Source organism: Felis catus, chromosome D2, assembly GCF_018350175.1.
Source record: "Felis catus isolate Fca126 chromosome D2, F.catus_Fca126_mat1.0, whole genome shotgun sequence".
Taxonomy (NCBI): domain Eukaryota; kingdom Metazoa; phylum Chordata; class Mammalia; order Carnivora; family Felidae; genus Felis; species Felis catus.
Window position 1 is genome coordinate 55,605,583 of NC_058378.1, and position 15,735 is coordinate 55,621,317.

At 42.8% G+C, this 15,735-nt stretch overlaps 1 protein-coding gene across 1 annotated transcript in view; it reads right to left on the reverse strand.

Annotated features, from left to right (window-relative positions):
* Positions 1–15,735, reverse strand: part of TLL2 (tolloid like 2) — a 128,263-nt gene that overhangs the window by 53,671 nt on the left and 58,857 nt on the right. The window contains exon 4 of the mRNA XM_023240792.2: positions 2,410–2,565. Coding sequence (XP_023096560.1) covers positions 2,410–2,565 — 156 coding nt within the window. The remainder of the gene's footprint in view (positions 1–2,409; positions 2,566–15,735) is intronic.

Below are 15,735 nucleotides of genomic sequence, written 5' to 3' on the forward strand. Positions count from 1 at the left end.
CGGTACTGCATTCTGCAGCCTCTTTTTATTTTATATCTATAGGAGTGTATGTCCATATGCTCTAAAAAGTTTATTTTCATGTACATTCATGCTACTTTTGCATGGGCGTGCAGTGTCTTCTGGTGGATCCTTGCGCCTCATTTTCTACAAAGCCTTTGAAAACAGATGGATTTCATACTTTCTCTGAACATGTCCTCATAGTTCCTTGAACGGAAATGTGTTGAAAAGTAGAACAATAAGTAAATTGTCTGGGAGCAACAACAAAGTAGCTGTAAACTGTGGCTGATAGTTACTTGCAGTCGGTAAGTATTCTTTTAAAAAAATCTATCAGCCTGAGATAAAGAAGACTATTTTGATTTTGGTAGAAACAATGAGAAGGATCTAGAAAAAAATAGTGGCTTGGGGAGTACAAATGATGATTAGGGGTGGGTTCTGAGTTCTAGAGTGACCTTGTTGCCAAAAGCAAACAAACAAAGCACTGGGGAGGCTTCCCCCATGGAAGACATGGGGGTGGGGGTCAAATTGTTGTCCCCAAAAGCACACATATAGAATAAACAGTCACCTAGCTGTCCATTTTTTTTTTTTTACATCTTGACACTTTTAGTTCAAATTGTTTATATAGCTCAAGCACTCACCAAAATAGCAATCCCACTAATTACAGAATAACAAAAACCACCACATAAAGAAAATTCTCTCTATAAAGTTAGCTGATTTTGATGAAGGTTATATACATCTTTGGTCAGAAAAGCACACCAGCTCTGAAAGAACACGGGTAAGCACCAGAGACCAAAGGTGAGTAGCTGGTCAAAATTCCAACATTCAAATCCATTAGGCATGCTCCTTTTCTCCCAGTAGGACTGGGAGCTCCTGGAGGTGAAGTCTTGGCCTTTTTATCACCAGCACCTACTTAAGTATCCGGCAAGCATCCTGGGTTACTGTCTCATGAGTGACGCTGCCAGGAGAGAGGAGGGGTGGCCCGGAGGCACTCCGTGCTCTCCGCCAGGTCCCAGGTCCCTGTCATCCACGTCTTCACAGTGCCTTTACCCATCAGTGGTTTTCAGTGGCTCTGGGACAGCTGCCTCATCAACAGCCTCCCCCAGAAGCCACAGAACCGCAGGGAGGAGGCCGACTTGTAGGTGCTGGCAGAATTGAGAGCCTGGAAGAGGCAGCTCCGTGTGGCTTTCCACTCAGGCATTTGACTAATACTGGCCACAGGCCCGCTATGGGCATAACTGTTGAATGTCTACTGCTGTTCTGTTCTAGGTGTTGCAGATATAGGAATGAAAGCAAGACAAAAAAAAAAAAAAAAAAAAAAAGATCCCTGCTCCCACAACGATTGGGCAGAGACAAAAAACAGGCAAACAAAATAAAAGTCAAAGCATTTCAGGTAATGGGAAGTACTACAAAGACTAGAAAGTGGGGTGCTGAGAGTGAGTGGCTCGTGGGAGTATTGGGGGTATCAGGGAGGCAAAGAAGGCTTTGGGGGGGGGACATGCCATCTGATCTGAGGTGCCGGTGATAAGAAGAAACCATGAGAAGGTCTGGCGAAAGAATGTTCTAGGCAAACAGGGCAAGTGCAGGTGTGCTAGGGCAGCCATGAAATGGGCATGTTCCAAAAGGAAAGGTGCCTGTGAGGCCAGCACACAGGGACTGGGGAGAAGAGAGGAGGAACAGGGTAGGACACCGGGTGGGACAGGGGGCAAGGGCTGCCTGGAGGAGGGCCTTGGAGGCCATGGTCAAGAGTTTCAGCTTCATTTGTAGTGATGGGAAGCCACTGGCTGACATACATGTTTTAAAGATAATGATACCAATAGCAAATATTACTATGTGCCAGGCACTATTCTAAGTGCTTTATCTAAATTAACTCATTTAATTCTCAAAACAACCCTATGGATTAGAAAATATTATCATCCCCATTTGCATAAGAGGGGACTGAGGCATGGAGGGGTTAAGTAACTTGCCCCAGGGTGTACTGTTGGCAGGTGCCACAGCCCAGCCAGGGTTGGCCACTCTGGTCACCGTGTGGAGTGCTTGCAGGGGTGGGGGATGGTCCAGATTTCTCATCCAGGCAGAACACAGGTAAGCCTTCCTGTGCAGCCACTCACAGCTTCCTTCTGTCTGGAGGGCTTTGCTCACATACCCATTGTGCAACCTCTGCCTATATTTCAAGACCAGGGCCCTATGTCACGCCCTGCACGAAGCCTTGGGGACTAGGTGACCACCTTTGAAGACACAGCCCTACCAGAGACTGCAGCTTCCCCAGGCTTAGTGCACAATGGAGCATTAGCAGGTAGGACTGCTATGGTCCCAGCGTCTGCTCCATTCCACCTGGACTCTTCCTGGGAGGATACCGTCAACCTAGGGAGACAGCACCCAGCCTCAAAGGAGGCCTCATCTGGGACCACTGACCGGTGAAGTTCCCTCCGATGACGTAGGGGATGACCCCTCCAGGCCATATCCTCTCTGCCCTCGAGGTTGTGGCTCTTCGGACACGCGGAGAAAAGGCCTCAGCTCTGGCATTCGAGGTCCCGGGGCTCTGCAGAAGCATAGCATTTTCCTGGCCATCTGCAAGAGAGGCATGCTGCCATTTACTTTGCCTTGAATTCCTTCTGTACATTATGGTTAAGACTGTATTATTCATGAATCCATAAAAAGGGGGGTGTGAAGAACCTGTGTTCTACAGGGGGTATTTGGTCTGTTGAGGGTTTTGAACCCCTGGGTGTTAGTAAGGGTGCCAGGCCTCTGAGGAAAGCAGGTCTGGCTCGTTGGAAGCCTTGAACATGCCCTGTGGGGCAAAGGGCAGCCAGAGACCCTCAGACTCAAGCTGCCCGGACAAGGCATCCTTTGGGAAGGAGCCGAGTTAGGGGTGTGCTCTCTTCTTAGCACTGGGAACACCCGAGGAAACTATTGAACCAGTCCCCTGCCCTGATGAAATACCCATCAGTGTTGTAAAGTTTGAAAATGATTTGGCCAGTCTGACAAACAGAGTGAACCAGTCTGTGATGCTGGGAAAATAAACTCTTTGCAAGATAACCCCCTGGAAAAAGCTGAGCCTCAGAAAATCCCCAACTCCTCCCAGTCTCTTGGCACAGCTGGACCTTTCAGAGAGAAACGTGTGGAAGAAATGGAGGCTCTGTTAAGGTTCTGAGTCCAAGGTGTGGCTCCCGGAAATAGCAGAGATAGACAGGTGGGATAAAATCGCTCAAACCTATGGCAACCAAAGAGCTGACTCCACATTCATTTTCTTGGTCATTCAGACAATGTAAGCTTTTGTTTTCAGGCTGCTTGCTCAGATTCCCTCACGATTCTCACTTGGAGCATTTGCTCTCTAGTTTCTGCATCATTTCCCTAAAAATCAGCTTCTGATTTTGTTGGTCCCTTTCCTTTTTTATTATTTCATTAATTTTACGTATGTTATTACTTCCTTCCATTTTCACTTATTTTATTCTGATGTTTCCTTTCTATCTTCTTCTCTTTTTTAAAAACTGGAGATATCATTCACACACCCTAATAGACACTCTTTGAAGGTATATGACTTGGTGGCTTTTTGTATATTCACAAAGTTGTGCAACCATCACCACTGCAGAACTCTACGCTTTCACCGCCGCAAAAAGAAACCTACTAGCAGTCACTCCCCATTCCTACCCTCCCCCCAACACCCCGCCCAGTCCTTGGCAACCAGTAAATCCACTTTTTGTTTCTATGGATTTGCCTATTCTAGACATTGTACATAAATGGAATCATGCAGCATGTGGCATTTTGTGTCTGGCCTTCTTTCACTTAATAGATTTTCAGGGTTCATCCGTGTTGTGGCATCGATCAGTCCCGCATTGTAACTTACGGCTGAATAATATTCTATTGCGTGGATATACCACATTTGTTTATCCGTTTCTCAGCGGATGGGCATTTGGGTTGTTTCTACTTTTTGGCTATCACGAATGATGCTATTTTGCCCATTAACGTAGACGTTTTTGTGTGGAAGTATGTTTTCAGTTCTTTTGGGTATATGCCAAACACTGGAATTGTTGGGTCACACAGTAACTTTATATTTAACCCTCCAAAGAACTACCAGACTGCTTCCCCTCAGCAACATACCAGGGTTCCAGTGTTTCCACATACTTGTCAACATTTGCTATTGTCAAGCTTGCTGATTTTAGCCATCCCAACGGGTGTGGTGTGGCGTCTCATTATGGCTTTGATGTGCGTTTCCTAATGACTAATGATGCCGAACAGCTCTTCATGTTCTTATCAGTCGTTTGCATATCTCCTTTGAAGAAATGTCTTTTCAAATCCTGTGTCTATGTCTTAATTGGATTGTCTTTTTACTGTGTTATAATTATTCTTTATATATTCTGGATACCAGACCCTCATCAGACATATGATTGATAAATATTTTCTGTAGGTTGTCTTTTCACTTTTACAATAGTGTCCTTTGAAGCACGAAAGTTTTAAATTTTTTTTTTCAATGTTTTTTTTTTTTTTTTAATTTATTTTTGGGACAGAGAGAGACAGAGCATGAACGGGGGAGGGGCAGAGAGAGAGGGAGACACAGAATCGGAAACAGGCTCCAGGCTCCGAGCCATCAGCCCAGAGCCCGACGCGGGGCTCGAACTCATGGACCGCAAGTTCAGCGACTGGCTGAAGTCGGACGCTTAACCGACTGCGCCACCCAGGCGCCCCGAAAGTTTTAAATTTTGATGAAGTCCAAGTTATCCATATTTTTTCTTTTGTTTCTTATGCTTTTTGGGCCATATCTGAGAAATTACAGCCTAATATAACCTAAGATTCATATCTATGTTATATCTATTCACACCTACAGTTCTGTAGTTTTGGTGCTTATAGTTAAGTCTTTAATCATTTTGAGTTAATTTTTGTATATGGTCTGGGGTAAGGGTCCAATTTTATTCTTCTGCATGGGGATATCCAGTTTTTCTAGCACCATTTGTTGAAAAAATTAGTTTTTCCCCTACAGAACCGTCTTGGCACTCTCCTAACAAATCAGTTGATCATCCTTTTCTGGCTTCTTTAGGGGAGTGTTTGGCACATAATTTTCAATCCTTCTTACATTCTAATACTAACATTTTAAGGCTGAAATTTCTCCGAGTTCCCCTTTACCTGAATTCTATCATTTGACATGCACATTTCAATATCAGACATTGATATATTCTATTAGCTCCATTTAGACTTTCTTCTTTGATCTTTGACTTATTTACAAGTGTGACTTTTAACTTCCAAACATCTGTTTCTCTGTGGGTGTTATTAATCTCTAACATTACTTTGTGTTCTAAGAACCCATTTTCCGGGGCGCCTGGGTGGCGCAGTCGGTTAAGCGTCCGACTTCAGCCAGGTCACGATCTCGCGGTCCGTGAGTTCGAGCCCCGCATCGGGCTCTGGGCTGATGGCTCGGAGCCTGGAGCCTGCTTCCAATTCTGTGTCTCCCTCTCTCTCTGCCCCTCCCCCATTCATGCTCTGTCTCTCTCTGTCCCAAAAATAAATAAATGTTGAAGAACCCATTCTCCAAGGCAGGGGCGGGGGTGGGCAGCAAACTTTTTTCTGTAAAAGGCCAACAGTAAATATTTTAAGTTTTGTGGTTAATATATTCTCTGTTGCAACTATCCAGTTATGCCACTGTAGTGTGAAAGCAGCCATAGACAATATGTAAATGAATGAGTATGGCTCTGTTCCAATAACAGTTTATTTGCAAAAACAGATGGCAGGCTGGATTTGGCCTCCTGGCCATAGATGACTAGTCCATGCTCCAAGGTATCAATTCTTTGGTATTTTGAATCTTCCTTTGTAGCCCAGTATGTGATTGATTTTTATAAATGTTCCATATGTCCTTGGGATAATGTGCATCAATTTCCATAATTGATAGTTAAGGGGTGCTACATATGTTGTTCACACATTCTATTTACAAATATTTTGGCTCCTCGGTGTATCAGTTACTAAGAAAAGTGCTTTAAGCATCCCTGACAACTAAGATTGTGAATTGTCATTTTCTCTTTTATTCTTAACTTCTGCTTTATATTGTTCGAGGCTACGCTTTTTTTTTTTTCCAACGTTTATTTATTTTGGGGACAGAGAGAGACAGAGCATGAACGGGGGACAGGTAGAGAGAGAGGGAGACACAGAATTGGAAACAGGCTCCAGGCTCTGAGCCATCAGCCCAGAGCCCGACGCGGGGCTCGAACTCCCGGACCACGAGATCGTGACCTGGCTGAAGTCGGACGCTTAACCGACTGCGCCACCCAGGCGCCCCAAGGCTACGCTTTTTAATACAAGTAAAATATTGTTAAAGGCTCCTAGTGAATTATTTATTTCATCATTAATGACCCTCTTTATCTGTAATAATGTTCATCCATAATAAAGATTATTTTGGCTGATATTGATATTACTGTATCAGTTTTATTTTGATTAGTGTTTGCCTCATATAGCTTTTCTCCACTCATTTATTTTTGATCTGTGTAATTAGGCTTTTTTTTAAATGAGTCATTCAACAGGCGTTATTCTGTGAATAAATTACATTTCCCACAACAAACAATAAAAGAAATTTTGCAATGGTCATAATACTGAGGTTCAATTTTTTTAATTGTATATGAAATAGTTTTTATAAATTGAAACTTTTATTGAGATACTTGTAGATTCACATGCAGTTATAAGAAATAATAGAGACAGATTTTGTATATCCTGTGTAACTCCATTTCCACTAGTAGCAACATTTTATGAAACTACAGTACAATATCACAACTCGGATATGGGCATTAATGTAATCCACTGATCTCAGTCTGATTTCTCCAGCATCACAGATAGTTGTGTGTGTGTGTGTGTGTGTGTGTGTGTGTGTGTGTGTGTGTGTAGTTGTATGGAATTTATCACATGTATAGGTTTGTGTATCCATCAAGATACTAAACAGCTGCATTACCCTAAGGATCCCTCATGTTGACATTGTATAATCATATTTCCCTGCCCCTCTCCTATCATCCATCCCTAAACTCTCAACTCTAATCTGTTCCCCATTTAGAAAATTTTGTCATTTGAAGGATATTATATAAGTGGGATTTTACAGTACATAACTTTGGGAATTGGCTTTTCTCACTCAGCATAATTCTCTGGAGATTCATCTGAGTTGTTTTATGTATCAATAGTTTCCTTTTATTGCTGAGTAGTAGTCCGTGGTATGCATGCACCACAGTTTGTTTAACCATGCACCTGGTAAAAAGCATCTGGGTGGTTTCTTGACATTACAAATAAAGCCATTATGAACATTCATATACAAGTGTTTGTGTGGAGATAAGTTTTTATTTCTCTGAGATAAATACCTAAGAGAGGAATTGTTGGGTTATATGGTGTGTGAGTTGATTTCTGGGTTCTCTATGTTGTTCCATTGATCTTGGTGTTCATCCCTCTGCTAATATGACATTGTCTTGCTTAGTGTAGTTATACAGTAAGCCTTAGTATCTGGTAGAGTGATTACTCCCATTTTTAGGCTTCTTTTCCATGATTGTTCTAGTTATGTTTTCATATAAATTTTATGTCTGCCCATATAGATTTTAGAACAAGTTTGTCTATGTCTAAAAAAATCAAAAACCAACCCAAACCAACAAACAAAAACAAAAAACATGCTGGGATTTTGATAGGAATTACATTAAACCTGTAGATCAATTTGGAGATAATTGGCATCTTTACCATATTCAGTCTTCCAACCCATGGACATAGTATGTCTCTCCATTTACATAGGTCTTTCTTGATTTCTTTCATCAGCCTTGTGTAATTTTAGTATACAATCATTGTACATGTTTTTTGAAAGTGTATATCTAGGATGGAGTGTCTGGGTGGCTCAGTCAGTTAAGCATCTGACTCTTAATTTTGGCTCAGGTCACGGTCTCACGGTTTCGTGAGTTTGAGCCCCATGTCAGACTCTGTGCTGGCAGCACGAAGCTTGGTTGGGATTCTCTCTCTCCCTCCTTCTCTCTCTGCCTCTCCCCCACTCACACTGTCTCTGTCTTTCTCAAGGTAAATAAATAAAACTTTTAAAAAGTGTATATCTAGGTATTTCATTTTCTTTGAGTGCTTACAAATGGTATTGTGTTTTAAATTTTGATTTCTGCATGATTATTCTTAGTATATAGAAATGTAGGGGCACCTGGGTGGGTCAGTCAGTTAAGTGTCCGACTTCAGCTCAGGTCATGATCTCACTGCTTCTGAGTAGGAGCCCCGCATTGAGCTCTGTGCCAACAGCTCAGAGCCTGGAGCCTGCTTTAGATTTGTGCCTCTGTCTCTCTATGCCCCTCTCCCACTTGCTCGCTCGCGCGTGCGCGTGCTCTCTCTAAAAAAAATAAATAAATAAACATTAAAAAATGTAAGCAATTTGGGGGTTTTGGCCTTGTATCTGCCATCTTGCTAAATTTGCTTATTAGTTCTAGGATTTGTTTTTTGTTTTTTGTTTTTAGATTCCTTCGGATCTTCTATACGCACAAACGAGTCATTTGGAAATAGAAACAGTTTTATTTCTTCCTTTCCAATTTTCATGCCTTTAATTATTTTTCTTGCCTCACTGCAGTGTCTATAACTTCCAGAACTATGTTGAATAAGAGCATGAAAGCAGACATCCTTGCCTTGTTCCTGGTTTTAGAGGAAGTATTTAGGCTTTTACTTTAAGTAAGATATAAGCTGTAAGGTTTTGGCAGATGCTTTTTATCAAGTTAATTTCTCTCTATTCATAACTTGCTGTGTTTTATTGTAAATGTCAGATTTTGTTAAATGCTTTTTCTGTATTCGTTGATATGATCATGGGATTTTTCTTTTTTAGCTTGTTGATATGGTAAGGTTACATTGGTTGATTTTCAAATATTGAACCTTGCATGCCTGGATTAATTTCATTTGATTATGGTGTATAATTATTTTTTATACATTGATGGTTTTGATTTGTTAATATTTTGTTGAGGATTTTTGCATATAAGTGTAATTAGATTTTAGTTATGTCTGTTATAAACATCAAATAGCTACATTTTTTTTTCTTATTGCTCAATCTAAGAATCTCTCTTTTAACAGGTGAATTAGACTTATTTTATAACTGATATACCTGGGCTGATTTCCTTCTCTCTGTGTGTGGTCACTATCTGCTATCTTTTTCTTTGCTTCTTTTTATTTCTCCTTTATTGCTTTCTATAGGATTAAGATATTTTTCTATATTTACTTTTTATTTCCATTGTCTCCTTTCTATTTTAGTATTGACTTTGATTTTTAACATTCATACTGGACTTAACAAAGTACAAAGAATTAGTGAACTATAAGATCTGAAGAAATCAGAATCTCCATTCTCATTCTGAGAATACAAGGATCTTAAAGTATTTTAATTTGTAAACAGAACTTCCAATTTTTCATGTTATTGTTTACTTGCTTTTAAGGCCCCAAATTAGTCACTATTACCAGTGATATGTTTGTTTGCAATGCAGATTTATATCTGCCTTCATATACACCATTTCTGTGCTTACTGCTACTTCTCACATCTCAAATCTTCCTCGTGGAAATGCATCTTTTATTATTCTCTCATGATGATCATACACTCTCTCAGTTTATTTTATCTTCACTCTATTTCATCTTCACTCAATTTATTTTATCTGCACCCTGAAAACTAAGTTTAGTTGGGAAAGTACAGAATTCTAAGCTGAGAGATATTTTTCTTTCAGCACTTCAAAGATAGTATTCCAATGTCTTTTGGTCCTTATTGTTACCAACAGAAGGTATCCTTATAGTTTAATGGTCATTCCGTCACCTGTCATTGTGCCTTAGGTAATCACAGGCAGCAATGTGGCAAGTGGAAGTTTGCTATTCATTTCCCATAGTGTCTTCAGTAAGTCTCTTAATTTTCTTCTGCTGCCAACTCTCCTTTGGAGAGTGGGCAGAAATAATTCTCTATTTGGGACCAACACTAAGACATACCTATCTAGTAGCTTCCTAATCTGCCTGTCCCCCCCCCCCCCACTATAGTTTCAAATTCTGTTGGTTCTTTAGACACGTTACATATACTTATTTAATCTCCTTCAGACTGTTCTATTATTTCTGTATCATTGGGTACTAATTCACCAATTTATTATCTCTGCTGATTCTCCTTCATAGATTAACTCTTGGTGTATCTAATGTTTTTATTTAAAGTTCACTTTTAGGGGAGATCATTTCTATCGGAAGGAGCCCTCGATGCCATCAACTATGAATGTGACCCTATTTTTCATTTTTTCAGGGCTGTTGGGATTCTAGAGTCCTAGATCAATTTTTAAGTTAATTTCTAAGTTTAGGGTTTCCATATTTAGGAAATGTAATTTGAGAACTTATACCTGTAGAGGGAACAGGCTTTCAGATTCAGTTGCTCATAGAAGATTTTTTTTTCTTTTTTTTAGCCACACTTAGAGTCTAGGAAAGATAGCAAGATTTCTTGCCACTCCTCTTAGCCACTGGGCAGAGCTTTTCTATTCTCTCTCTCTTTTTTAGTGAATATGAAGCCCTTTGACAGTGCTCATTTTATGCAAGATCTTAGTATTCACTTTCTGCTTCACATGGGACCAAGCCCACATCTCCTTTATTTATAGGCCCCTTGTTCCCCAAATCCTAGCCCAGTTTGAATGTCCTCTGCAAAGTCTTACCACCATCTGAGGCTTAATTTTATGGGTTTGTGTTCCCTATTTCTTCTGATCATGGAAATTTCCCTTTCTATCCTTTGATCTTAACTGTGTATCTTTTATTCAGGAGGGTGGAAAGGTTCCATACTATTTTTAGCAGTTCTGTATTTGTATAGGGGTTCCTGCTAATTCAGTTAGTCATATAAACAAGAAGGTTGGCATATAATACATTTTTAAACCTAAAAATAATTGTTTTACTGGTAGAATTTCTAGATCAGAAGTCATACACTTGCAGCTCTTGGGATAAATCCATCCCGCAGATGTGCTTTGCTTGGCCTGGACACTCTTGGCCCACACTGTTTTTTGTTTTTTTTGTTTAATATCACTTCAGAAGCCAACTTTTAAAAATCAAGGGATTTCACATAAGAATACAGATTTTCATGAAAAACAGAAGGATGTGGCAACACTGGGTCCATGTCCCCTCATTTATAACCCACTCGAGTTCTGCAGTACCTGCTCACCATAGCCAAGACATGTTTTCCTGGTTGTCAGAACCTCTCCCCGCCTTTCTTTGGTCCCATCTAGCCCACTTCACCCATTGACATTACCTGCGAGGCCTCTGCAGATACTCTAGTTGGCTATCCCAACCCTCGACTGCAAGTCGCAGCTAAGTGCCTTCAAATTGAGTTGCCCCCACAGGCAGGAACTGTGGCTGGCTCGTTCACCACTCTATTCACACCCAGCACAGTGCCTGGTTGGTGGTAAACAGTCAGGTGCTTTTGTGTTTTGAGTGAATGAATTGGATGAGTTATTCTAAAAATAAACAGCCCTACAGTCCAAACAATTCTGCGGCGGAAACCCCTCCAAAATGTCGGCAGCCCTAACGCCCTTAACGTTTAAATCCTGAGAATCATCGCGTCTTAAGTAATCACAGGCAGCGATGTAGCAAGTGGAAGTTTGTTATTCATTTCCCGTAGGGTTTTCAACAAGTCTCTTAATTTTCTTCTGCCGCCAAGTCTCCTCTGCAGAATGGGCAGAAATAGCTCTCTATTTGAGGGACCAGCACTACGACATCCCATGTTTCTCAGACAAGCTGTGCTATATATACATGTGACCTCGTATTGCTAGGGCCAGTATGCAGCCGAGTCAGCATGGGAAAATCTTAAGTGCACCTGGAAAGAGACTGGGGTGTAATTTCCAGAGATGGGTTATTGAATGACAGCTTCCCCCCCTCGGTCCAGTGAGAAATTTAATTTGCCGAGGACTCAACACAGGAAGCATTTGCCGATTAAAAATATGTCTAAACAGATGTTCTGCTTAGCCTGGAAGAAGGATCTTAATGCAACTGTCATTATTGGATTTTCTTGGATTACTACTATCTGGAATTGGAGTCCACATAGAAGGATGTAGTTATTTATTATGGCCAAGAGTCCTACATTTGAAGAGAAGCTCAGGGGCATCTGAAAGGATTTAACACACTGGGGGTTGGGGTGGGCTGGGGGATAAAGTCCATTTAAATTATCTGGCTCTGGGAGTGGACCCTATTCTCTCTGAAAAAGCACAGCGGCCACAGCCATTCTATGTTCCATCTCCAGAAGAAGGCACAGGTGTGCCATAAACAGAACCAGGCCTAACCCAGCCTTCTCAAGAGAGGAACTAGGAATTTTCGATTTTTTAACTGGTCACCCCCACACTGGACGCAACCATCCCGACAGCCAAGCCGTCTGCATAACCCCCACCCCAGGGTGATGGGCAAATTCATACCTTGCCTGGGAACCTTGGAAGACTAAAGAGTAGCCCCTCGGTGAAAGCAGAGACTGGATTATTCTGCATGATGGTTTTCAAACCTGGCTGCACGTGTGAATCAACTGGGAAGCTTTTTAAAAGTTCTGGTGTCTGCCCCCTGCCCTGAGGTGGCAACTCGGTCCAACTACAGTGGAGTCCAGGCGTGTGAGATTTTAAAGCTCTTAGGTAGTTCAAAAGCACAGGGACGTTTGAGAACCACTGATATAGCCCAAAAGTTGAGAGCAGGGGGTTTTAAGTTGGGAGATTTAGGCTCAAGATAAATGCTGCCATTTGCTACTTGTGTGGCCTTGGATAAGCCACTCTTCCTTCCTTCTGAGTCTTGTTTCCTGCTGCATGGTGGTGTTGTGGGCATTGAACCAGGTAATGAATGTCAAATGCCTGCAGTCATAAAGGCTCAATGCGAGCTTCAGTAATCACTGTCAAGGTCTGCATTCGGGGACAGGCTAGAGAGAATGCCTACAGTTAGGTTCGGTGGTTACACCCAGATATACTGACATTAGTGACATTCAGGGGTCCGGGAGCTGAGTGGTGCCTTGCACCCAAGTTTGTGGTCTCCAGTGCAAACAAGATTCCATTATTATTTCCTGCAACACAAAGCCCTTAGGAACCGTTACTGAAAGTGAAAGGTTCATTCTCTTTTATGAATATGGTTCTGGAAATCAGGCTCTATCAAAACAGTCACAGCTTCATTGGAGTAGCGGTTACACACTCCATTTCATTAATCCTATTAGCAGCCCCAAAATACATGCTGAGCTCTCATCGTCAGGGGAGGGAGACTCCTCGGACCAAACGGTCTGCCAGGGGGATGCTGAGTGAGCAATTCTCTGAGCCCCCCAGCCCTCCCCAGAGCTGGGAGCACAAATCCCTGCCGTCAGGGCTGAGGGGAGCCACATAATGCCAGGAAATAAACCTGCTGCTGAAGCCAGGGGGGCCGGGGCAGGGGGGCTTCCTCAGATCCTTTCTCCTGCTTGGGCGGTCTCTTTTTCTGGGGGTGGTGGGAGGGGGGCAGGCTGTGATTAAAGGGGAATCTGAGATTGACACAACTTATCTTCAATTCAAACAAAAACAAGGAGCACCCCAGGCTGGCGCCTGACAGTGCCCTGGAAAGACGGAGCTGACGGAGGGAAAGCTGGGGGGGACGGGCTAGAATAGCCTGCCTTCAGCTCACCTTTGAGGGTGACGAGGGTCTCTTTCCTCGTCAGGCTTGCCCTGGATGCTTAAAGACCTGCCCATCTGCTGCTGCAATACAGAGTGGAGAAACTGGCCTAGCCTTGACATTATCCACTTCCAAAAGCCCAGGGTCATTGGAGGGTTTGTGGACTATGGATTTAGCCTATTTTAGGGGTATGAGGAGGGGTGGCTGGGGGAGTATTGTCACTGTCCGCCTTAAAAACCCCAAGAAGATTTCTTGTGCAGTGTGGGTACCATGCACAGGCCAACCTACCAGAAACAGAATTTTAACAAACTGCAACAGCCTTATTCCTTCCGGTCTCCTTTAATTGTATTTCTGTGCAGCTGTTGAACAGCTGTGGAATCCCAGTCCAGAGGTGGATGATATACTTTAATGCTGGATATTATTCTTCTTGGAGGTGGAGGTAGGGAGGAAAAAGTAGACGAGCTGCATTCAGTGAGCACCTCTTAAATTCCAGAACCTGGCTGTGCACTTTGCATGAATATTACCTCTAATTCTCCCCAAACGTCGTATGTGGAGTTCGAATACTCATCTGAGGTCCTAGCTACTCGGTGGCTAAGCTGGGATGCAAACTCAAGTGCGTCTGACTGTCGAAGTTTATTTGGTTGGGTCATTTTACACCAACAAACTAGAAAATACTAAGACCCCTGACAATGCCTGTTGCTGGTGGGCAGGTAAGATGCAGCGAGAGAAGGTAGGAGCTGGTCTCTGAATATGGCCACAGCTCTCATTCCTGTGAGCTCATGCTGATTTTCACAATGAGGGGTGGAATCTATTTGCTTCTCCTTGAAGCTGGTTAGGCTTGTGTCGACCAATAGAATGTGGCAGAAGTGGCATTCTGGGTACTCTGAGTTCAGGCCTTAAGTGGACTGGCGGCTTCTGCTTCTTCCCCCTGGGAAGCCAGCCGCCATACTGTAAGAAAAGTCTCAGGTTAGACAACCAAACGAAAGTCCATGTGGAGAGAAGAGCCACGTGGAGGCACATGTGACTATAGCTTTTTTGGACCTTCCATCCGGGCCCAGCCCAGCTGCTAGAGGAATGCAGTTGGGTGAGTGACCCGGCTGATGTCAGCTAAGGAAACATCCCACTGAGCCCAGTCAACCCACAGAATCGCGAAAGATAGCAAACCACTGTTTGAAGTCACAAAGTTTGGGCGTGGTTTTATGCAACGATAAATCACTACGGAAGGAAAAATTAGGTGTGGCGTCTATGTGTTACTGCAGGGATAGCGAACCCGTCGAGTTGCAGCCTCACACCCTGCGCTCAATTGTTAGCGCTAAGTGCTGGGTTTCTGTGGCCAAAATGAAGTGCCACTAAGATTAACAGATGTCTGGAGAGTCTGAGAAAGCACAAGTCAAGACACTTAGAAAAAGCAAAGCAGGAAACCACAGATTTTTAAAAGGAGCCCCGCACATGGTCCCAGAAGTAAATATCCTGTGAGATACAGAAACAAATGCACATTTGTCACGTGGTCGGGGCGGGGGGGGGGGGGGGGGAGGCGGGGCAGCTAATGAATCTGCCTTTCTCTAAAGGAGGCCAGACTGAAAAGAGGGGGATCAGCAACCCAACAGCAAAGTGAGCAGAAGACAGGCAGGAAGAGGCAAATCACAGAAGTGCGCCCCCAAATCACTGGCAAAGTCAGGAAGAAATGTTGAAAGTCACCAGCAGTCAAGGAAATAAAAATTAAGTAATAATAAACCACTGTTTACATTATTAAACACGCTGCTAGTACCTGGTGCTAGAGAGGATACAGTGAAAAAGGCACACTCCCAAGTTGCTATGGAAACGTGAATGGTTTTACCTTTTGAAATGCGTTCTAGCGACACCTGTTAAAAACAAGAGTGTGAGAAAAAAAAAATTAAAAAAAAAAAGGGGGCGCCTGGGTGGCGCAGTCGGTTAAGCGTCCGACTTCAGCCAGGTCACGATCTCGCGGTCCGTGAGTTCGAGCCCCGCGTCGGGCTCTGGGCTGATGGTTCAGAGCCTGGAGCCTGTTTCCGATTCTGTGTCTCCCTCTCTCTCTGCCCCTCGCCCGTTCATGCTCTGTCTCTCTCTGTCCCAAAAATAAATAAACGTTGAAAAAAAAAATTAAAAAAGAAAAACAAAAAACAAGAGTGTGAGGAT